The following is a 23,917-nucleotide window of genomic DNA, read 5'->3' as shown; positions in this document are numbered from 1 at the left end:
CTTTAACTGGATTAAGTGCATTTGTTAGCATGTTTTTTCATTGTGTGAAAAGACCTTCTTTTTGTGACTTTAGCTGATAGTCTCCTGGGAAAGAGAGCTTTGGACTTGTACTTTGGACATGATGGGATTTCCTCTGCTACCCAGACTCCACATGCATTTACTAAGCTTCCTGTGTGTCATAGTGGATATTAGCTTTTGTAAAAAGCCAAAACTCAACAGGCGCTCCACCTTGCATTCTCGGCCTGGTCTTGTCATAAAAACACAATGTCAGCAAAATCTAAAATGTGTACCCCATCACGGAGTACAGAATCCCAGATCTGATCGAAATTCTCTCTGAATAGGTATAAAAAACCAGCGATGAGGGATTCTTTAAAGTAAAACAGAAAAATTTGACTTCAGTAAGTCTGATGAGCACAATTTGCTATCATTCCTTACCTAATTCTGATACCTCCAAGACCAAACTGTTTGGGTCACTATAACTCTACAAACATTACTTACATTTATTCACTCGTGTTTCTGTGTGGCCCCACCTGAGATGGGACATTTGAACTTATCCTTTTGACCAAGGACAGGACTTTGTGAGGTCAGTCCAGGTACTGACTGACACTTTACCTCTTCTGCTGGATACTTCTGCAGTTGACAAAACAAACTGAAACTTCCAAGAGAAGCTGTCTTTCTGGGAGCTGCACATAGTAGATACATTAAGTCACTTGGAATGTACTGGGAGGCCAGCATACAAGAACGGTAATGGTTTGTGTGATTTGGTAATGCCTGATATGTTGTAAGCCCCCAGGTTTTCCTGCTAATGCTAGAAATGGACGTCCTTGACTGGAAAAATCAATGTTGGCTGTTGTGTTACTGCTGACGAGTAATTCAGTTTTCTAATAGAATTGTCAGATTAGTTGAATCAGTTTTCCCTCCTCTGAGCAAGCCAGTTTGTCAGAATTGAAACTAAGGCTGGTATTTTCAAAGGAGCTGAAGGGAGTTAAGTACCCAGTTCAGTGAATTTCAATGGGATTTGGGCATCGAACTCACTTAAGTTTATCCAAAGATCAAAGAAACACACAAAACAATGGGTTAGGAGCACATCGTGTAGGGGGAAAAAAGCTTGACACTGCTTTTCGTAATCTTCTCTGAAATCAAAATGGCTCTTAAAAATAAGAGGAGTGGGAGGACACTTCAGAAATCTCGTATTTCAGCAGAGGTCCCTGTCTTACTCATCCCTTGGCTTGATTTCTCTCATTTGTGACTTCTCTTGTTTTGTTCGAGGTATAATTTGTTGAATGGAGAACGTTTTTCTTTGAGGGCCAGATCTTTGTTTAAGTCAGTCAGTAATTCAGACACGCTCCTTTTTGTTCTTGCTCGAGGCTGGGCAGGTTCAATAGATAGCTGGATAATTTTGAACTTTCATCCTTCACTGTTTCCAGAGACAAGGCGCGGAGGGGTTTGCTGTAGGTTCAGCTGTGGTACTATTCCTAAAATCACTTTTTAAAGAAATCCATGTACGGGTTGAGCCAGATCCTGAACTGATGTAAAGCAGTCCAGGCAGGTAGCTTGGCTTACATCAGTTGATGATCTGGCCCCTTACATCTGAGAGTGCCGCTCCTTTCTCTTTTTAAAAGATCTCTCTCAATTTGAGTGGTGGTGGGGGGAACCACTGTCTTTTAAAAACTGGTGAACTCAAGTTTTGACAAGAGGGTAGGTTGTAATTTAGTGCCAGCCAATAAACGCACCAGTATTTCACACACAACTGTGCTTACTGTGTGGTGTTTCTTCTTCCTAACGTTGTTCCCAGACACTGTGAACTTTAAACACGTTATGAAAGGATGAAAAAGAAAAACATGCTTGAAGTTGCCTCTGTGAATCTGCCAGGTAAGTCGACAGTCAAGAGAAGGATGTAAATTTAAGGGACACTGCTATCTTGAAGGCCTTCACCTTGACTAAGGACTTGTCTACGTGGAGAAGCTATTCCAAAATAAGGTAGGGTGTGAATTTAAAGCACAATAGCTATTGCAGAATGGCTCCCCATGTAGACACATTTTTTTCCAGTAGGAATGCTTTTTTATGATGTAGCTTCATCAAACTTTGGTAGTGGATTATGCTAAACTGGAAAAAGGCACTTTTGTAATGGAAGAAGAGTGTCTACATGGGAAGCTATTCTGCAAAAGCTGTTCCAGTCAACTTCCCCATGTAGACAAGCCCTAACTTAAAGGCCTTTTCTGAAAGGTATATCCTAAAATTGAAGCGTCCCTCTGCTCCTTTGCTTGTGTTTAGAATCATTTGGGTGCACTTAAGAGCAACACCACCACATGCCCAGCTCCACCCTCCTCCCTTTTCTCTCTATGCAGATGCTTGTGGTCTTGCGTCTTTGATGTCAGATTTGGTGGTGGTTTGTGTTTGTACTGCAATAGCACCTAGCCCCCAGCCCCGTCATGGACCAGGACCTCACTGCTACGCATGGTGCAGAACATCCTTTTGCAAATGTTTGGGTGGGAAGAGCATGGAAATGAGCTCCTTCTAGAGTGGCATATGAGGTGCCACCAAACATCAGCAAAACAGTGAAGTAGCTTGCTAATAACTGCACAAAGTAAACACTTGAAAAACGTTTCTATTTTTTCTGCTGCAGTGATTTTTGTCAACGAAATCGCCAGAGGAGAAGCGTGATAGTTCAAGTGGACGGCAATCCCTTTTAGCATGACAAATCCCACGCTTGCAAGCTTAATTTTAAAAAGCAAAACGTCACTGGTACGTTGTAACGCCCATAAGACTCTTTACACTTAAACCTTTTCCACTACCCGGAACCGAACACTAAGCGTCAGCGAATCGGGCTGAGGTAAAGGAGCAGTCATGTGAAAGAAGCAATAGCGTGGTTTGACTTCATCTACTGCAGAGCTGCAATCTTCTCGCATTGTGCATGTGGAAGTTTAATAGCGAAAAGCAACCCTACAGTGTGGCAGAAAGCAAAGACTACCTTGAGCAGTCCAGACTGCACAGAATGCATTACTCAAACTGGAACTGACTCAGGACCATGGGGCCAAACTCCCCATCCCAGATTATTTTTAAAAAGTGCCACAATCTATAATAGAGACAAGGTAGGTGAGGTAATATCTTTGGGACCAACTTCAGTCTAGAATAATCTATAATCAGAAGTGGTTAAGACCTCAGTTTTATTTAGGCCTCATCTGAAATATAGGAACTCCAGCAACCCAGTGCCTCCTGACAAAATCACACCATGCCATTGGGTCCCCATTGACCCCGAAGGAAGAGTGCCAGCTGCTGAATTATTAGTAGAAATCTTTGCACTCCATACGCTATCGCTAGAGAGTCTCTCTGTGTACTGACTATGCCTGAGCCTGCTTAATTTATAAGATCGCGCAGCCTGAGCCTACCTAGCCTTGTGCCCCACTGTAGAGAAACGAATCACCTTTTCCAGAAAAGAAGTTGCTGATCCAAGTGCTGGTTTCCTCGAAAATAGAAAGCTGGCTCAGATACCCCAAATAGGAGTATCGGTGTTACCAGTCCTTGGGGTGTGGCTAATCCTCTGCCTTCTCTAACCGGTGATGTTAAAGCTTCTCATCCACAGACTTCACCAAAGCTGAGAGTTAATAGAACTTAAAGCTCACGCTGAAGGTTTAGAGATGATTTCAAAGCAACCTTTCGGGGAAAAGGGAACCCTGTCTGAACAACGTCAATTTTCTGGTGACAAAACCGTCTTAAGTGGGGGTTATACATATTACAGCAGAGAGATCTATGTCACGGACTTGTGCCAAGTACTCTGTGGCTGGGTAAAAATAACCAGTGCGCCGCTTGTCGTACTTCATGCCTGGCAAAGTTGGTTACCTTTATCCCGTGCTATTGCATGAATGAATTGTTTTAATCTTTGGGCCATTTGATGATGCTGCAACCAGCACGAGGATGGCAAAAAGCTTTATGGAGAGGGTCGTTTAGATCCTGAAGGGAAAGAGAAAACACAGGAAAGGCTTGAAGGAGAATTGGCTCAGAGACAAGAGCACGAGTGTCAGTGTGACGGCATGTTCCACATGTAACGGTATCCCTCTAATGCTAGGCATGGGAAGGAGGGAGGGGTATAGCAGCCTCCTCTCGGGTGCCCCTGCTTTCCTAAAGTTCAGGCATTACGTTTAATGTCAGGTTCCCCATCTCAGATTGTAGCTATACCCGGAGAGCAGATAGAAGAAAAACCCTGCTCTGCTCTACCTGCCTGCCTAATGTCCCAAACACTAACCGCATGATGGCTCATCAGTAACCAGGTTGTAATTTAACATTGCGCTTATATTGCCTTTTAGCAAAGGATCTCTGCAAACACTTGTCACAGGTTCAGGGTAAGTGCACCTGTATCCCCCCTCAGGTCTTAAGCCATTATATGTCTCTGGGCAGGGACCCTTATCCTACTCCCTTCTGCCTGAGGGCTTTAAGGCTGCCCAGCTCCCTGCCTTCTGCTGTGATATCCCCAGCAAACCAGGCTGCCTAAAGCCCAGCCCGGGTGGTTGCTTTCTCTCCAGGGGCTATGCACAGTATATTGCCAGCTGTAGTTACCACCCAGTTCCTTCTAAGCAAGCACATTTATTCTTAAGGTAAAATAATTACAGAGAAGACATAATAGATTTAAACACGCACTAAGCATGCCAGGAGTCACCCCTTAGTCTTAATGCCCTAGTAGGCTAAAGTCTTTGCAGCCCTTCCACAAGGGTTGGAGGGCTGCCCATGAACAGAAAGCTGTCTGTCTGCTGGATCAGAAGGAAGGTTCTGAACCAGTTTATATCCAAAGCCCTTTCTTTTGTCTATCAGTCTCTGGAAAAGCCAGTTTGAACCAGTATATGGAAGCCTCCTCAGGGGGTGGTATCTCTCTGGTGGGGTTTACAAGCTGACGAGTCCCCTTCACACCTTCCACTGGTCTTAGTTCCCGGCTGAGCTGTGCTACACGCAGTCCTGGGCCCGCAGTAATACGGAAACCATTCGTAGACGACCATATGGCCCTCGGAGATATTGCATGGGGTCATAGTTTGTCACCATGCTGTCCAAATATCAACTCTCAGTGAGCCGGGGATTCACGCTTGTGTGTAGCAGTTTGTACACGCGTGTGTGTAATGCATAATGTCTATAATGAAGCTTGATCATCACTTTGTTTAAAGATGGATTTTTCTATGCGCTCTAAAATCTGCCTGTGAACTCAGGTGGTCTTGACATTTGCTGTGCCTCGATGGGGTGCTAGATAGTGGTCCAAAATTCAGGTCATTCAAGCAAGGTCTTCTCTAGATCAACCCCCCTACAGATCCAACATCTTACAAAATCTAAAATTCTTCTAATATTCTTTTGCCTACCCCTGGGCTCAAACTATGGTTCGGATCCACCCCAAACTCTTGAATTGCGTGGGATTTCTCTCAGCCAGCGCATGGCACTGGTTGCCGCTTGGAGAGGGACGAATTATACCAGATAAATTATTTAGAGTGAGGTTAGGAAAGTAGCTAGTGTTAGACAGAATGAAATGTGCATGAGATTTGAGCTCTGTTGAAACAAGGGGTTGCAGGCAGTCCATTCTCACAGCAGCTTGTTGGCTCAAGAGGCAGCCTGTGGCTATTGAACTGATCTCTGCAATGTAAGTTCAAACCCTTTCCTTGGCAGGAATTTGAGTATCCTCTGTAGGCATGTCGCACTATCCACTTCTGTCAAGGGGGTTTTAGACTTTTGGGAAATGTGCCCTGAGTAGTACAACTACTGTAGAAAGGGGCTCTAATGGGGTTTTTGGGGGGGGAGGGGGGCCCTCTATGCCTCCCATGTGAACTGGGATCTTGTAGCTTTATTGGTGATTGAATTAATTCCATACTAATTAATGTCTTAGACAGCCGAGGTCAATAAAGGTTTGGTCTACTGTGGGTTACTGCACCAGGAATATTATCAGTATCATTAGAATAAAAGACTCTAGATATTGATGAGAAACCATGTCAATTTATCCCTTTTTTAACACACCCAGTAAGCACGCACACAATCCCCCAGCCACGGATACAGTACCAGATAGTGTAAAGCATTGAGTGCTCTGACTGGCATCACACATGTCCGCTGGTGATGGACCCTGGAGTGAGCGTCCTTATCTTCCTCCACCTCATCACTACATCCACCTGTGGTGGTCATCCGGGTGTCTCCCCAGGCATCATGCCTGTCTTGCCACTGTAATTTTACCCTTTACTGCTACAAGGTTATCTTCTGGGCAAATAGTCATGCCAGCCTGTTTTGGGCCTAAGGATTTGTGTGGCTAAGCTGAATATCTTACAGGCCTAGATCTTACAGGCTTATGCCCTGTGTTAAATAGTAATTAATACTAATATTTCATCTCTAAAGACTTAATATCTCTTATTCTTGGCTATGGTCTGGGGGCACAAGGCACTGCTGGGTGACCTTTAACTCTACACTAATGAAGTTTTGGGGACCATTTAATATCGCTTGCAGGTTGTAGCCAGCAGAGGTGGGGAATACAATCTCTCGCCCTTTTGAAAAGTTAGCCACGGCCCTTGTGTGGTGGTCTTTATCCACTACAGATGCACATGCGCTGTCTCCCTTCTAGCAGATCGCAGTGCGAACGTATGCCAAAGGGAAGGCTAAACATCCACCTTTAGCACGTTACAGCAGAACTCTCTCCTCTTCCCCCACGGGGAGCTAGTTAGTAAGTATAACTGCGGGACACTTGTTACAACACTTTATATCCACATATGCCTGTATGCTGCAGAGCCCAACAAAACGATGTCGTTCTAAAGGCAGTAGACCAGATACTCCGCTCCTGTAAATCCGTGTCGCTCCATTCACTGGAGCTATGTCAGTTTACACCTGCTCAGGAGCTGGCCCAGAGGCTCATAAAGAGGGTGACTTGGACAGAAGACGGGAGCAAGCAGGTAGGAGAAGCCCTACCACAGCAGAGTTACGCATCCCAAGGCTGGATCCTGGAGGCTCGAGTAGGAATGCAGCATTCAGGCTTGCCTGGAAGGATGTTTCAGAGACCATCTGAGAAATACGGAAAGGAGGAGGGTTCCAGTGACGTCATCCCTTACCCAAGCTGTTCCATGGGACAGGAAGCAATTTCTGGTCCTGTATTAATCAAGGCTTTAAATGCCAAAAGTAAAAAGCTTGAATTGCATGTGCTGAAAGGCAGTCACATGACCCTCCCACTGCAGCCAAACAGGTACCTGATTCCTTTAGTTTAGGATGGTGCTGGCTCACCGGTTCTTGTATTCCTTTACCCATCTTTCAAGGGATTACTAGGCTGGGCACATTTAATTTTAAATAGCCTCAAAATTCCTGAATATCTAGGCTCTTGTATGGCCCCACTTCCCTGTAATATGTCAGCACCTGAATGGCCTGGAAGCTGACACTCAGGAAAGTTCAGACAAATCAGTTAAAGGAGTGAAGTTAAAGCGCTCTCATTCAGGGGTAAAGTAGCCTGTTTGCTGTAGCTAAGCCCACTAGCTGGTAACTAGGGCCACTTTACTCCTGAATGAGAGTTCGGTTAACATGCTTTAACTTACGCACAAGAACTTCACATCTTTAGTTGATTTGTCTTAACTTTCCAGACAAACCCTGTAGACGAGCTCTGAGACAGCCTCTCATGCCATAAGAGCAGCCATACTGGGTCAGACCAAGAGTCCATGTCACCCAGTATCCTGTCCCTGACTGTGGCCAATGCCAGATGTGCCAGAGGGAACAAACAGAATGGGGCAATTTCAAGTGATCCGTCCCCAGTTGTCCAGTCCTAGCTTCTGGCAGTTGGAGGTTGAGGGACACCCAGAGTGTGGGGTTGCATCCTGGCCACCTTAGCTAATACCTATTGATAGACCTGCTCTCTGGGAATTTACCCGATTCTTTTTTTGAATTCTTCTCCCCCTATGTTTGTGCAGCTGGCTGGGAGCGAGTGGCCAGAGGCAGGGCTCCCTTGGGTAAAGCCCACCCTCCCGCATGATGGAAGTCACACAGCTTGATGGGGGGTTCAAACCCCATGCCAACCAGGTGAGGACCAATGAACTGCTCTGGGCTCAAGCAGCCTTGCCCCACCACCACCTTAGTCCGGTGAGGAGGGATGGCATGAAAGGGAGACGCCCAGCTCAGATGCTGGCAGACCTGGGAGGAGAGCAGAGTTCAGCTCCTGGGGAGGGTTTTGTGGAAGTCAGGAGCTGCTCCAGCAGCTACTGCTGGTCTGAGCTCCCTTGGAGGGAAAAGGAGGGCCCAGTGCTGGACCATCACTTTGGGGCTATTGCTAGAGACTCCCCGGGGGGAGCTGAGTTGGGCTCCAGCCTGCCTGAGGCTCTCTGCCACGCCCTTGGGTCCATTTGTGCTGGTAACCCCAGAAAGGGTGCATGCCCAGAGGCTAAGCTGGAGAGAGGGCTGGGTCTCCCACCACCACACTTGGGCTGCTGACCACCTAGATATTGAAAACCAAAGTTGGGGTGAGGCTAGGGCCCTGTCATGCCCCTCGGGGTGCCCTAAAGACCGACCCTGTAACACTCCCCTTTGTGGGTCATTAAAGTCAGGGTCTAGCATGTCTCAGGCCATGTGCAAACCCTGTTTGTTTCCTGGGAGTTGGAAACCCTCTCTGACACCATGGCAGCTATTCACTCCCACAAGCTGCAGCCACAGGTTTGATGAATGCAGGCGCTGATGAAGGCAAGTGATCCTTGCATGGGAAAGGCCAGTGCCCAAGAGGGGCTGAGCACCTGCAGCTCTCGGTTAAGTTAGCTATGTGTGGAGTTTGGCCCAGTGTGATTGGCTGCAGAGTGCTAAATGGCCCTTCAGTGGTAGATGGGAACGACTGTTCTGAGGGTCAGAGATCTGTTTTTGTTCCCAAACGCTGGGGCTGCGGAAGAGCAAACCTTCCTACATAGAACTGCAAGATGTATTCGTCACAAGTGTACAGCCACACTGGGCTGGCAATGCCCCCTGTTGCCGCGGGTTCAAATCCCAGTAGGCCTGCCTCAGCCCTTCATCATTCTCTGATCGATAACCTGAGTTGTAGGGAGTTGACACCTGTGGGAATGAGCCCTTAAATCATGAGGGCTTGTGCCGAAATTAAGGCTTCTGTGAGCACTTTAAGAGTAAGTGGTTTCAGCCCTCAGCACCAAGCTATTGTACAGGGCCGGGTGCTGCCCTCCACCATGCTGCGTCTGGGGCTTGCAAAGCAACTTGGGCTCCTTCTGCTTTCATGCCAGGCAAAGGGGAGTTAGTTCTATTACTTCGTTGAGAACGTGCCCTAGAGCTGAAGGCAGAGGGTTCTGCGGAGCGAGGTGGTAAAAACAGCAAAGCCCTTTCTGTGGCATTGCTGGTACCAGTGGTGAAATACAGATCCTAATTTTCCTAGGTCAGACAACACTCCGCCTGAAACTGATTTCAGCCACGGTTACAAGCTACCCTGAAGGCTGCTCCTATATAATAAGAGATTCCAGGAAAAGCTCAAAGGCCTCTTTCGTGAGGGGATAAGCCAGAATGACTCCATTTCTTTTAGGTAGCTGCAAGACCCCTCTTCACCTCCAGAGGGTGCCCAGTCTGCATGCATTTCTCGCTCTCTCTCTGTCCAAGGAAATTTCCTAGAAATTCTTGGTTTATTTTTAACTGCGCCATGGAAGCCGAGGGGGAACTACCCACCCCCTCCCTATCCTGTTCTCCCCAGCATTTCTCATGCAGGAAGCAGAGACCAGCGAAGTGCCTGATGGGAGGTTACATCATGTATAAATATTCCATCTCTGGAGCTTTCAGCTAATGCCTTAGACAGATTTAGCCTGGGATTTTCCAGGTTGCCTAAGGGAGTGAAGTGCCCAACTTCCAGTGACTTTCAGAGGGATGTGAGCCTCTGGCTCTTTTGCCTTATATCCCACGGGGCAGGGTCCCGCCTATGCCAAATAGTCTGCAAGTGGAAAATTGCCACACACCCACCGCAGCCCTTGTTGTGACTGTTCTCCGGATTTGAACACCTTAGGTTAGTGACGAGCAAACAGCAGAACAAGGGACTTAAACAGGCCTCGTTGCTACAGAGCCTTTCACCCACTAATGCACATTAGCCAAGCCGCACAGTCCCATCAACCCCCCCACCCCCTTTTTTCCCCTAACAGTGGATAGCAATGTGGGACACACACAAACTACACCCAAAATTCTCTAGTGGGGCCGGTAACTTTGGGTGTCACCATTTCTGGGTGCTCAATGGTAGAGATACAGGGTTGGATCTTTTTTGGAGATGCTGAGCACCCATACCCCCATCTGTCTTCAGTATTAAGCACCTCAGAACAGGGACCGAGTCTTCCTATGTCACTCCAGCACAACGCAACCCTGGTCATGAGTGGAGACCCTGGGTGCTCTGTTATACAAATAATGGCAATCACGTGTGTGAAATCCCTGCTGTATCTCAGCAGCGTGGCTTTGATCTTTCAGCGTTATGGGTGGAGAACTTGCCTGAGGACAACTGCATCATCCTCTCCTGGGCAGCTGCCTTCAAATCCAGGTCACCTCTGTGGTAACCAATGGATGGGGCAGAGATGGGCTATGAAATTGTGACTTACAAAAAATGAATAGGGATGGTAGATAGAGCCTGGGGTTGGGAGTCAGCTTTATAGCTTTAGGCAGGAAAGTGGTCTAGTGGTTAGAGCCTGGGCTTCGGAGGCAGGACTCTGGGGCTCGCTTCCTGGTTGTGCCAGTGACTTGCCAACTAACTGTAGGCAAGTTGCTTTTACTTCTCTGTGCCTCAGTTTCCTCCACTCTGGCAAATGGTACTTAGCCCTCAGTCTCACTAAGATGTTGTGTTTAGTTAAACAAACGTGTGTAATGTGCTGTGAGATCCTCCGATGTAAGGGGCTAGAGAAGGCCAAAGCATCTCAGCAAAGGCTATAGGAACTCTGGCAGGGCTGCTGAGGAAGGCAAACTGCAGGAAGAAGTAAAGCAAAGGGCTTACCATTGGTGCAGAACTTGTGTTCAGCTCCAGGCACAGCTAACCTCACCATGCAGATCTGCACATGCTTTCCCTGGGCTCGAAGCTGATTCCCCCCCCCCCACCCCTTTTGCCGGATTTTGTGCCGTATTAACTCTTCATTCACTGGGATGAAACAAACGAGATGGGGAGAGAGGGAGGAGGTGAGTGCAGAGTCTCTGCTTTAGAGAATGAACTAAAGACTGCTTTTAGATGCCCTCAAAATAGGCCTTAGTCCAGGGGTACACAGCTGCAGCAGGAGGCTCTGGCTGGCTCTTGGTTCTAACGAGCACCAGGAAACTAGGTTACACTGAGCTGTCTATCCATCCATCCAGGTTCTTATTCTGGGATGAAGTTCAACCTTACTCTGGGCCCTGGCATGGCATCACGGGAACTTTGGGATTGCCTAGATCCCAAGCACAAGCTGTGGCTGCCTTAGGATTTGCTGGACAAGTCTAGCAGCAAACCCAATGCTGGGAATAGCTAGGTATGAGTGTGTGGGGTGGGCGGGTAAGGAGTGAGATCATCTTTGCTGTAGCCCATTGGCTGGGGAGCTGGGGCAGGGATGGTGAGGTAAATCCCATGGGAGGTTTTCCCAGAAAATGTCCTGCAAAGATACCCCTGCAGCCTGGTCCCTGCCGAGGCTGCACGTACGTATTTCTACCTTGCTCATCAGTGTGATGTTAGCTGGGAAAGTGTTCACAACTGGGCCTGGCCCTGAGAGGAGAGACAGCTGTGGTATCAAACGCAGGGCTGAGCTTGCGGGACAGGAATGCCCGATGTGTCCCCTCTGTCTTTCATGACACTTTAAGTATAGGAAAGGTGGGGTTCCCTGTGCCATGCGGCGTGTGGCTGGGAGCCCCCTGCCATGCAGCCCCAGTAAAGGGATAACACTAGGGGTGACTGTTCATGCCTGATATTCCCCATGGAGCTGCAGGGCTCAGAGTGGGGGCGAGGGTGGGGTTAGAGATGATTGAGCACCTCTCTTATAGGGCATCCCAACTTCTTTCTCCCTCTGGAAGGGGGCTGGATGGGCCATGCCCTCAACTTGCCTTGGGGACAAATTGGGCCCGTTTCTATTCACGCCACTGCCCTCCACTTCAGTAGGCTTGGCCGTTGGATGACGAAGTAAAGAGAGAGAGAGCCCATGATGGGAGGGATGGGAGCTTCCCCAAGCCCTGGGTGCGCATCCTGCTGACTGGGGCAGGGCATGCTCTGTAGGTCAGTTTCACAAGTAGGGCAGGGGATCAAAACCTTTCTAAAGCTCAATGTCCCATGTGATCAATAGGGTGACCAAGGAGCAAGTGTGGAAAATTGGAACGTGTGTGTGCGCGTGTGTGTGGGGGGGTATAGTTGCCTGTATAAGACCCCTAATATCAGGATTACCCTAGTGATCAAGCATCTTCCCAGGACAGGACTTTGCCAGGACAATGGGTCTAGGGGGGTGGCATTATTAATGTCTGATCTCCGAGCAGGATCTGCCCCTTGTCCCAAAATCCTGCTCATGTAACCCCCCCCCCTTCTCCCCATGCCTCTGTGGGGTTTGAACCCCTTGGCCTTTAGCATTGAACCCAGGCTGGAACTCCATGAGTTGGCAGCAGCAGGAGGCTGTTATCCACCAGCGGACCAGCCTCTAAAGGGGCAGGAGACCGGCACCCTCAGGTTTTCCTTCCTCTTCTCCCAAGTCCCAGTGTCTTGCTGCAGCTTCCTTGCAACGCAGCAGCAGGGCTGGACGTGCCCCCCCCCCCAACCTCCTGCAGCGCCCGCCCTCTCTGGGTTGCCAGGGGGCCCCCTCCCGGCTCTGCCCAGCGGGTGGGTCCCTGGTGCTGCCTTGGGGGAGGCCGGGGGGTCTCCAGCCCCGTTCATTGCTCCGGGCAGGGAGCTGCAGCGATCTGGAGGCCCGTGGGCGGATCCTGGTCGCTCCCCCAGGGGCCATACACGTGTCTTGTGGTGTGTGTCCCCCCCGCTCCCCTTAGAGGCTGCTTGGACCCCCTCTCCCCACCCGGGCGCCCCCCAGCTCCAGCGGGCAGGGGTGTGGCCGCACGAAACTCCTCCCCCAGCTCCCCGGGGAGGAGCCCCCCCTCCGCGGCCAGGCACTGTCCGGAGCTGGCGGGGTGGGGCCTGGAGCCCCGCCCCCAGGGAAGAGGCTGCAGCGACCCCGATACCTGCCCGGGGCTTGGGGCAGGGGGGCGCCAGCCAGCGGCCCTTGGTGCATTGAGCACGGGGGAGGGAGGGTTGCCAGCAGATTCCTTCCCCCAGCTGAGCAAGCAGGGGAGGGACCCCCCCCCGCGTGTCTCCCCCCCCCAGCAGCCGGTGACCCCCCCGGGATGGTCACACCTGGACGCGCTCACTCCTCCCCGGCCCGGCGACCGGGAGACAGGTACCCACCGCTCCGGCCGGCGAGCGCCCCCCCCCCCGAGTCCGTGCCCCTGCCAGCCCCCCGGGGCGCGGGCAGGCGATGCCAGGTGTGTGCTGCGCCGGGCGGCACCTGGGCGGGTTGGATAAAGGACACGGAGGGGTCTTGCAGGGAGATCCCCCCCCCCGCAGGGTGGATCGTGCCTCCCCTTGGGATGACTTTTGCACGGGGCGGGGGGGATGCTGGGGGAGGGGGTTGTGTCTGGGATCAGCAAACAGAGCGCAGCAGCTGGGCATTGCGCCCCCACCCCCCTTTTTTTGCAACGCTTCTTCTTTTGTGAGCAGAGTCCCCCGTCGCCCCCCCCCAAGCTCCAGGGATTTTAATGCCCGGTCCTTTCGTTCCCACACAAGGAGCAGTGAATTACTGATCACTTATTACCAAACTCTCCCCACCCCCCACCCCCCGCGCCAGCCACTTAGCTGCCCCTTCCCCTAAAACAGCAGCACCGTGTGGGGTGGGGGGGTAGGAGCGTGTGCGGCTGGATTAGCGAGATCCGAGGGGTGGGTGTCAGCGGCAGAGATCCTTTCCAGGGCTGCTGGCCCTGCAAAGTCTCCAGCAGTTGTTCCCGGGAAGCACAGCCCCCGGGGAGGGTGGGCAGTGGGTTCTGTGGGTGGCCAGAGGGGCTGGAACTAGGGGTGCTGCTGCACCCCCTGACTTGAAGTGGTTTCCATCATATGCAGGGTTGACAGTTTGGGTCAATGGCTCTGAGCCCCCCCCCCAAATGGTTCCAGCACCCCCCGTGTGTGGGTGCTCGGCAACCAAGGGTGCCAGGGAGCCTCTGTAAGGGAGTCAATCCTCAGTACCAAGCTGTTTCTGCCGGGGCGCAGAGGGGTGCATGCCCCTCTCTTTGGCTCTGGGCATTTGAGGTGGCCCGAGCACAAACCTGGCTCAAAGCAGGAGCCTGTTGGACAGCAGAGAGGTGGAAGGGGGGAGGGAGGGGTTGGCTCCTTGGCATTCTGCTGAGTCCTGGCTCGCTGGCTGGTGTCAGTTCTCTTCCCCCCACCCAGGAGGAGCCCAGAAGATGGGGTCTGGGTCTTGATTCCAGTGTGGGTCGGTTGCCTGCAACTTCTCCCCTCCCCTTGCGAGTCCTTTTCTCCAGTGTGACCAAAGAAACCCACCGAGGTGCAGTGTAGCCTGCCCTGAGAGCTGGTGTTAATAACTCTGTGCTGGGTCTCTAGTGCCGCTCACTGGTAGAGAGGAAAGTGGGACACAGCTGACTGCAGACTTCCCCAGCCTAGCTGCCAAGGGGGAGCCGCAGCCTCAGGGTTTGATTGACAGGCGTCTTGCTCTCACCCTCTCCCATGCTCCTTGGCTGTTACTGTCGACTTTCAGCACCCTAGGCTTTGCCATGCCAGATCAGACCACTGGCGCATCAGGACTGGTAAGCCCATCTTTGATGCTTCCCATGAAGGCAAATAATGCACGTAACCACTTGTTCCAGGCACTATTTTCATAAGTGGAGTTCCTGACCTCCCTCAGACAATCGGCTTATGCCCTGTGCCATGAGCGTCCATCACCTTTATCCTAGTGGGAATAGTCACACGTGTCTTCTCAGTGATCGTAAAACTGCCTATCAGAAAGACTTAGGTTTGGGGAGCCATGGTGAGATGGTAACAGGGAACCTGTGAACAGAAGGGGCAGCAGGCTTAGAGCTGGGGAGAGCTTTAAACCATAGGATAGGGTGATGGTTCGCAGGAAGAAATGACCACAAGCTCCTTAAAACAGACTATAGTAAGGGAGGGAGACAAATGTTTGGAGGAAATGTAGCAAACCTGTTCCCAATGGTTAAATCAAAAGAGCACCCTAGAGGAGTCTCCTTTCTAAAACCTCTTGTTCTTGGTCATGGGCCATTGCCCATTCTGTGCCCACATGGCTAGGCTGGCCCACGAGGCAGGGAGCGGAGTCACAGGAACATATTCAGACTTGGTGCCAGCCCCTGAGACTCCGCTGAAGTCAATCGTGCTTTCACCCGCTTGTGAACTGGGCCCCGCAGCCTCTTCTCCGCTGGGAAGCGAGGTGGTGTCAGGACACGTGTTGAGTAACATGATTGTAAATGCTCAGTGTGAAGGAGGATGTGTTGTCCTGGTTCGCCGTGGTCCGCGGACTCTGTCAAGCAGGACAGTCCTTTGGCCTGTGCTGAGCTAAGCTGTGTGTGACCTCATGAGGGCTATCCCATGTTATTTCCAGTGTAGACCAAACGCCCGAATGCAGCGACTTCTCTGCCGTGGGGGTGATGGAAATGGGTGGATGTGATTTCAAATAAATAAACAAAAAAGCCTAGAAGACATTGCAGCTGCAGCCGTCTTCTACCTGCAAGGGAGTTCATTTCCTGAAGACGGGCCAATGAAAGAGACCGTATCCACTTGAAAATGCAGGGAGAGGGGAGGGATTTGGCCGGGGACATGGCTCGGTAGCTCGCCGTTAATGTTTGATGATGATTGTCAAGTATGTTGCAATGTATGTCCTGGCGGTTTTTCAGCGCTCCTTTAGGATGCAGGCATGTCAGTGTCACGAAGCAGCAAGCTCTGTTGTGGTTTTATTGTCCTGGGGAGATCACTTTCCAGCTGGAGAGGGAGGAATCTGACTTTCCAAGGCATCCTTCTTCCTTCCTTCCTTCTATTCTTTCTTTCCTTTTCCCCAAGATGACTTCATTTTTTTACAGCCTTTGGAGATGATCCAGAGAAGGTGAGTTTTCAGTGTTTACATTCCAGTCCTCAAGCCCCAGCATCTGGAATGAGCTGCCATCCTCCAAGCAGATGTTGTTTTCCACTCCAGCCAGTAGAGACTTCAGAACAATACAGTGTTGCCTTGCATCCTGATTGCCTTATGTATTTGAAAACAGTGTGACTGAGACTCTGGGCCCCCCAAGGACTTCACAGATATCGCTATGCCTACAGTGACACAAGTTCATGGGAACAGCAGGGGCAGACCTCAGATCCTTGTGCTCAGACCCCTGCTATATGAGCTGCCGGAGACTCTCCACTGGCTGTTAACACTATAGAGGCTATGGCATGCAACTGAATAGTTAGAAGGCAGTGATGTACACTCTGCCAATTCTATTTAGCATTGTCTCATTTTATTTTTAAAGTGCTCTTGTGGCTGCACAAACAATCAAATTACAGTCAGGGACTGAAAGGCTGGTGTTTTAAGGAGTAGCTTAAGCCAAAAATGGACCCTGCATAAGAGAGACCAAAGACGTGGATGGGGATCAGGACTGGAGTGGTGCAGGACCCATGTCAGTTTGAAGGTCAGATATCATACTGGGTCTAGAAACCAGTGATGAACTCAAGGCATGGAGTTTAGATCTGGGCTGTCCCAAATTTGGGTGGTGTTTGTGTCGGGCCCATTAGAGAGAGGTGCTCAAGCCTCTGGATCCAGCACTCATTGGGGAGAGGGCTCTGGATCCAGCACTCAGTGTACTGATTATTTTTCCAGCTATGGTGAGTTTTACAGATAATAAGGAGTGAGGTAAATGACAAGCCTGGGAGGGTGAAATGATTTTACCAGCAGGGTCAGAACCTTAGTGCAGTGGGGGGTTATTTTAGCAGAGCCTGGGGAGAATACACTTGATCGGCATCTGCACCATTGTGTTTTGTACAAAGCTCTGACAATTCCTCCTTGTCAATTACTGGCAACACTGTTCCACCCTTTACCCAGAGCCTGGAACTGTGGTGCTCTAAAATGCCCACCAGAGAGGCAGCATGCTGTTAGATAAAAGCCTTCTAACCTTGTTATCTCTAATGTTCTACCCGGGGCGGGGGGGGAGGGAAGGGGGGAGCTGTGGGATAGAAACCTCATGGCCATGGTGTCCTTGAATCTTCTCTTCCTTCCAGCTTACTGACTATCTCTGTGAGACCTTGGGCAAATCAGTGACCCTCCCTTTGCCTCAGTTTCCCCATCTGAAAGACTTCAGGGACGTTGTGTTGATTAAAGAGTGGATGTTAGTACAGCTTCTTGAAGATGGTGCGTGTGGGGGGGAGAAATGTTAGAGCTGTGCTACATTTTTCCTCATGCAATCCATGTAGGTGTTAGCTCTCTGAAGAGACCCTTGCATTCAGATGGTGGAAATAATCCTGATCAGAATAGAGGCTGAAGTTTTCGGTCCTGGGTACCGAAAGCAAAGCTCTTTAACTCATCATTAAGCTCCTAAATAGAAACAATCGCTATTTGGATTAGTAGCACCTAAGGTGCTGTACAAACATAATAAGAGACCAGTTCCTGCTCCAGAGAGCTTGATGTCTGAATAGGCAAAGCAGTGTGGCAGAGAGGAAGAGTACTGGGCAGCAGAGGTGTCGAGCCCCTGCAGCTCCTGTTGACTTCAGTGGAATTTGGGGGTGCTCAGCAAATCAGGCCGAGTGGGGCTAGGTGAATTTAGGAGGCTAATTTTAGACACTCTCGGTTTGAAAACTTCAGTCAAATCTCATAAACCCACTGTGGCGAAGGGGGTCGGAATTGGCCCTTGATCTCAGCATGGGGAAGTGGGGGACTCTGCCTAAGTTGAGCCTCAGCTCTGCACCCCCCTGATCCTCCCCCCGCCCTCCAGGGTCAGATCTCTGCCACATTTGTCTCTTTTACCAACCGTCAGTTCATTCCTCAGACAGCAAATCCCTCTCCATATAGACCAATATAAATCCACCCTCATTAGGATTCCAGAGCAGTCCTCTCCTGGCAGCCATCTGCCCCTGAAATGCTCTTGCCTGGCCAAACGAGCTCGCTTGACCCCTACCTGTGCCTGGCTTAGAGGGCAGGGCCGGCTCTAGGTTCTTTGCCATCCCAAACTCTGAGAAAAGCCAAAAAAAAGGGAGGGGGGGCCAGAATGCCACCCCTGGAATTGTGCCGCCCCGAGCACGTGCTTGCTTTGCTGGTGCCTAGGGCCGGTCCTGTTAGAGGGGAATTAATTCACTTGGCCTAGGGGGAGCTCTGGCAGGCAGAGGGAAAGCAAAGGCTTTAATCACCTTGGCCAGGGTGGCAGCCAGTGTCCCAGAGACTTGCTCTTGTTGGAGGGTTATCCAAGGTGAGAGCTGCTGTCGGAGGAGTTGAATGCAGCAGTTGGACAGAGGCTGGAGCCAAGGTGCAGGGGGAGGTGGATTTAAATAGCCAGACAGTGTGTTTGTTTTATGCTCCAGCACTGGGAGGATCGGCTGCACTGTGTGACCTATGCATGGTGGAGTCTCTGCAGCAGCTCGAGGTGGGGAGAGAGCCCGGGTAGGTATCTGCTGCAGCTGGCTCTGGTGCCGGACTGCACAAATCCACCAGCGTCATCTGTCTTGTTCACCTTCTCTTGTCTGCAGGCTCTTTCCCTGCACCTGTGTGCCCTTGCACCATATCCTTCCTCCTTGTCTGTGCTTCCCAATTTGCTCTGGGGGGGACTTTCATAGGCACAGCTGGGCGTTAGGCACCACATTCCCATTCGTTTCCCATGGGAGTTGGGTTCTGTCATGAGGGGAGGGGGATTGTCTGTTAAGGGAGGTGGGCTTAGCCCCTTGTGACGAATTATCTGCCTCCCTGGTGGTGGGTCGGGGGCTGGGGATCAGGTGAGACCTGCAGATCATCTGGAAAGGGGCCAGGTGGTAGGACCCGGTTCGTTGGTCTTCTAATTTACATGGGATTATTTTAGTTTGGAGAAATAAACTCGTCCCTGAAGGCAGGGACTGTCACCTCCACCAGGAGGGGGCTGTTGCAGGGACACTTCCAGGGCTTAAATTCAGGGCCCTGAAAGGTCGTCTGGTTTGAAACACTAAGACCCATCAGTTCGCATGCCGGTGGGGCTGATGGAGCGCTTCGCATGAGCAGAGCAGATAAACTCAGGAGTTTGCTGTCTCTTTAAACCAAGCTCCTCTCCATTCTGCTTGGTGCTTGGCAGCATGGTGCCATCTCTCAGTGTCTGGTGTTTGCCAAAGTGGTCTTGGCTGGTATTTGAGATATTGTGGTCTAGTAGTTAGAGCAGGGACTGGGTGACAGGACTCTTGAGTTCTAATCCTGGCTTCAACAGTGACTTGCAGCCTGACCTTGGGCAACTCACTTAATCTGTCCATAAAAGTATGAGGAGGTTTCCCCTAATGACTAGATGAGATAGAACCAGGGGATTCTCTCTATTTCTAGGGTCCCCTCATCAGGGCTTCGCTCCTCCCGGGCTCAAGGGAGCTCAAAACATGCTTAATGAAGCAAGGGTGTGAACCAGCGTGGCCATTGCTTAACCCACTGCAGCCTTGAGCACCAAAAGTTAGAGTCAGCTATTGATTCATATTAATGGCACCAGCCTCCAGGCCCCCAGGGAAATCTGGTTTGTTACCTGATACCTCAGTGAGGGTGGCAGGATCTGGTCTTTCCCTTCACCACCTTTCATTTAAACAGGGCAAATAGCATGGTGACGGAGGGCTTGGTGGCTTTCATCCTGCCCATCTCATTCTTAAGCTGGTCTTGTCTATCTGAAATGTTAGGAGACAGACATAAAAACCTGTCAGGGTTCCATCAGCCTAGGATATGGTTTCCAGGGCTCTGTCCATTCCCGGATGTTTCCCCCACTTCCCCTGCAGCGATGGTTCCATGTTACAAACTCTTCCCAATATAACTCAGAAGCGGCTTCTGTATTTCCTTACACGCATAGAATTGGACAGAAATAAATTTTCATGGTTTTTTGGGTTGGGTTATATATATATTTTTTTTGGTTTACTTTTTTCTCCCCCTAAGTCCTGAAATGTAATTGAAACATATCAAAATCTCGCCCCACGATCTAGAGCTGGTGAAAAACCCTGGAGAAAAATTCACAGATTTAATCCACATTTAAAGTATTGAAATTTTGACCCCAAAAGCCCTTCGTTGAAAGTTGGATCATTTTGACCAGCTCTACCCCATTCTCTTATCAAGCTGCAGTAGTCACCGTGTCGGCTCTTGTCCCTTCCTATTGTCTTTTGCTCCTCATCGCCGTCATTGGATTTGCTACCTCCAGTGTAGCAGTCTTGTAAGGAACGCCCTGCAGCAGCTGGCGGTGTCAATAGTGATGGTCTCTGGTGATGCCAAGCTCCTGGGCGAGTGGCTTTGTACAGGTTGGGCCTCCTAGTGCTGGTTTCCCCTTTCTTTACTCTTCTGTGTTACCTTTTAGGTGTAGAGAAGCCATATGAGATGTCCCCAGTGATTCCAGCAGCATTCCTTTCCCCGAGCGACCTCCCGTTGATCGCACCTTGAGATGCCCTCCCTGAGCCCCCGTGGCCAACGGAACACTGGACCATGAAGTCCCCCAGTGCTGTGATCTGCAGGGAGAAGCCGGCTCTGAGCGTTTACCCTTATGGCTCTGAACGGGATGGCTGGGAAGAGGCCAGGGATGATGAGGACGTGAACTCAGCCCAGAGCAACTGCACCATAAGCCACCTGGAGCAAGCTGGTAAGGGAGGATGGATGTCCAAGAAGCTGAAACCTATTATCACAGACGCTAGACATGGGAAAAGCTATTAGATCCTCTAGCCTCACCCTTCTCCAGCCCAAGGCTGTTCCCTAGAGACTATTCTCCAGGGCTCTGTCCAGGCCAAGTCTTAGATATCCCTAGAAATAGCTTCCCTTGGTTCTGGCCATTTGCTTTCCAGCCAACCAGATCTCAGGGTCAGGAGACAAGCCAAAGCAGCTAATGATTTTTGGGTGTCCGTCTTGAGACTCCTTAAATGCGTCTGATTTCCAGAGGGCAAGTGCTCAGCACTTCTCTCGGGCTTCTAATGCAACCTCAGTCATGCTCTGAGAACTGCACACACACAACTTGTCAGTAGCCGCAGCAGACAGATCACTAACTGGCTGGGTCATGGAGACCTGAATTCCCTTCTTACCCTTATAAGCTTTCCTCTGGGTCAGAAAACATGGGCTGGGCAGCATGGCCTCACCCTGGGTTGAACAGGGGCCATCAGCCCCGGGGATGTCAATCTGGCAACTCATTACTCTCATTAAATCCCCACGCGTCAGTTTGCACCAGTGGGGATAGCCCTAGAGCTGCCTTTGCTGCTGGAGAAATCTGCACCAGTGGACAGGGAAATGGGCCTCTGTTATTTGAACTGTGGTAGATCCGGCCCTAGAGGTCAGGGCCCCAGTGCACTCGGAGCCCTGAAGAGCTCTCAGACTATAGACAACAGGTGGAGAAAGCAAACAGCTGGGGGGAACACGAGGAAGCAATAAGGTGATACTGGTCAGCACGAAAACATCGGTCACAGCACACCAGCTGCCTACCCATTGGCCTTATACCTCTGCCCCTTCTATTCCCTTGTCCCCCAGCTCCTCTGGAAACCTCTTGCATGGGACAGCCAGCATGCTCCTTCCACCTTGACTCTTCCCCTCTCTGTGACCCTCAGGGCCAGCTTTGTGGGGTGAAGCGCCAGGGCTGACCTGCGTGTGACGGTGCTTTCTCTCTTGGGCAGGTTGGTACTGGGGTCCCCTCACCGCAGCAGAGGCCAGGCGCATTCTCTGCCCTGCCCTGGAAGGCTCCTTCTTGGTGCGCAACAGTTCCAGCCCAGACAACCTGCTCACCCTGTCGGTCAAAACCTCTGTCGGGCCCACCCACATCCGGATCTGCTACAGTGCCGGCCGTTTCGGCTTGGACTCGTCCGTCCTGGCCAAGCCCAAGCTCCAGAGCTTCAAAGACGCCATGGCCTTGGTCCAGTTCTACTCCCTGGCCTCGCTGAAGCAAGCCGAGCGGCTGGGGCCATCGGAGCAGGAGATCACGTCCCTGTCCAAGGATCCGGCCATCCACCTGAAACTGATCAAGCCCCTGTATGTTTCTGTGCCGGCCTTGCAGCACCTGTGCAGACTCACTATCAACAGGAGCACCCGGCAGGTCACGGCCCTGCCCTTGCCTGGGAGGCTCAAGGATTACCTGCTGAAGTACCCATACGTGCTCTGAGAGACCCCGCACCTCTCCATCCGACCCTGGCAAAACATGGTGCTCTCCCCGCAACCCACTCCGCTCTGGTGCCAGCACGGATGGACTCCGAAGGGCCCCTGGTGTTGCTCAGCTGGAGTGCGGCAGAACGTGGCTTCGGGGTCAGGTACAAGTGTGAGGGGCTGAGCGAAAGGCAGGGTCTGGGATCGAAGCAGGCCGGGGGCAGAAAGCGTGGTTTTTTTCAGTCTTTCTCTGGCTCTGGTGTCCCTAGCTAGGGCCGGTAATAAAAATTCATTGTACTATTGTTTGTTCTCCCATTGCTACATCTTTGCACTGACTTCTGCTTGCTTCACCGAACGTCCCTTGGACAGGGCTTCCATTATGGCTGTTGGGGGAGAGGGTGGGCTGGTTTGGGTAGGGTTTGATGGTATTTCTTTAATATAACCAAGTCCTGATGCACGTCTGGGGCTGAGATTTTTTTTTTTCCAGAGCGACTGATGTTTTTTTCGGGCCCAACTTGAGACACCGTAAAGGGGCCTGACAGAGGGTGGGTGCTCGGTGCTGCCTGGAAATCAGGCCCCTTTTAAGGTGTCTCCAGCCGTGGACCCAGAATCCCTGGTCACTACGGGAAAATCTTGACCTGGGTTTCCCCAGTGGGGGACTAGATCTCTAGGCATCTCTATGGTGGAAGCAGCCGGGGCTAAAACACACTGAAGCTCAGCTCTATGGTGCTCTTTACACCCCAGCAGTTGCTCCACTGCGGGTTTTAAAGCTCACCTCAGACAGGATTGATTGGCTGGCTTCTCTGGAGACGTGTGAGGGAAACAGGCAGACTGCTTTCTCTGGCAGCATGTGGTTCTTTGTTCCAGTGTTTTGTTAGTTGCGCGAGGCCCAAGTAAAACCAGGCTCAACTGCTGCTCCCCTTCCCAGACCAGTTCCTCCTGCAGCACCGTCTTGGTCTGTCCACAGGGCACAGCCAGAGTTATACTGGTGCATCCGGGGAAAACCTTCCCCGCTCCCATGAGGCCTTAGCTGTTCCTACCACAAGGAGGATGGTGGGTGGCTTCTCCCACACATGGTGCAACGTCCTTGGGAGGTAGGCGGACTGGCTCACCCTGTTCCACAGACCCCGTCAGCCCCTTCTCCACAAGCCCTGCATTCAAACCCTGACAGTTCTGTAGCCCTGCTTAGAAACACAACTGAGCCGTGATTCCTATTCCCGTGGGAGCGGCGGGGGGGATGTATTACTCATGCTGTGTGTGGAATCTACCACGTTCCCAAGGCAGGAGGAAATTCACCCCTGTGCAGAGGGCCACCACAAAGGCTATGTGCCCCTTAAGCCCTGGTTCACTGTTCCCATGTACCCTGCAAAGGGCTGAACTTCCTGGTCAGTAACCTCTCGGCCCAGATGTGTGGGCAGAATGACTGCATTTGGGGTAACTGGCCGTGCGTTTTTGCAGCTGGGTAGTTCTATTAAAAAAAAAAAATTTGGGAGCAGTAGCTTAGATGGTCCCTACCTCGAACCCTGCTGCCTTCCTCAACTGGGGCTAGGAACAAGTGTCTGTAAAACAACAAACATGCTCCTGTTTCCTCTTAAACAAACAACCAGTGCTACCGTGGATTCACAACCTTGTGGGGCTTGGGTGGGGAGTGTGTGTGTGTCCAAGCCTCGCACGCGTGGGGTTTTATTAGC

At 51.1% G+C, this 23,917-nt stretch overlaps 1 protein-coding gene across 4 annotated transcripts; it reads left to right on the top strand.

Annotated features, from left to right (window-relative positions):
• The first annotated feature begins 12,882 nt into the window (after positions 1 to 12,882).
• On the top strand, positions 12,883 to 22,518 carry LOC311510924 (suppressor of cytokine signaling 2-like). 4 transcript variants are annotated; one of them, XM_084611044.1, is made up of 3 exons: positions 12,883 to 12,901; positions 20,470 to 20,748; positions 21,764 to 22,518. In XM_084611044.1, exons 2-3 carry the CDS (start codon positions 20,595 to 20,597, stop codon positions 22,243 to 22,245), a joined length of 636 nt encoding a protein of 211 aa, XP_084467170.1. In that variant the 5' UTR covers positions 12,883 to 12,901; positions 20,470 to 20,594; the 3' UTR covers positions 22,246 to 22,518. The 4 variants fall into 4 exon arrangements, with proteins under 4 accessions (XP_084467170.1, XP_084467167.1, XP_084467168.1 ...); XM_084611041.1 differs by lacking the exon at positions 12,883 to 12,901 and adding an exon at positions 13,052 to 13,331; XM_084611042.1 differs by lacking the exon at positions 12,883 to 12,901 and adding an exon at positions 18,363 to 18,572.
• Positions 22,519 to 23,917: the final 1,399 nt, after the last annotated feature.

The sequence above is a fragment of the Lepidochelys olivacea genome (assembly GCF_965140295.1).
Source record: "Lepidochelys olivacea isolate rLepOli2 genome assembly, chromosome: 21".
In the NCBI taxonomy this organism is placed as follows: Eukaryota; Metazoa; Chordata; order Testudines; family Cheloniidae; genus Lepidochelys; species Lepidochelys olivacea.
This window is presented reverse-complemented; position numbering and strand designations above follow the sequence as displayed.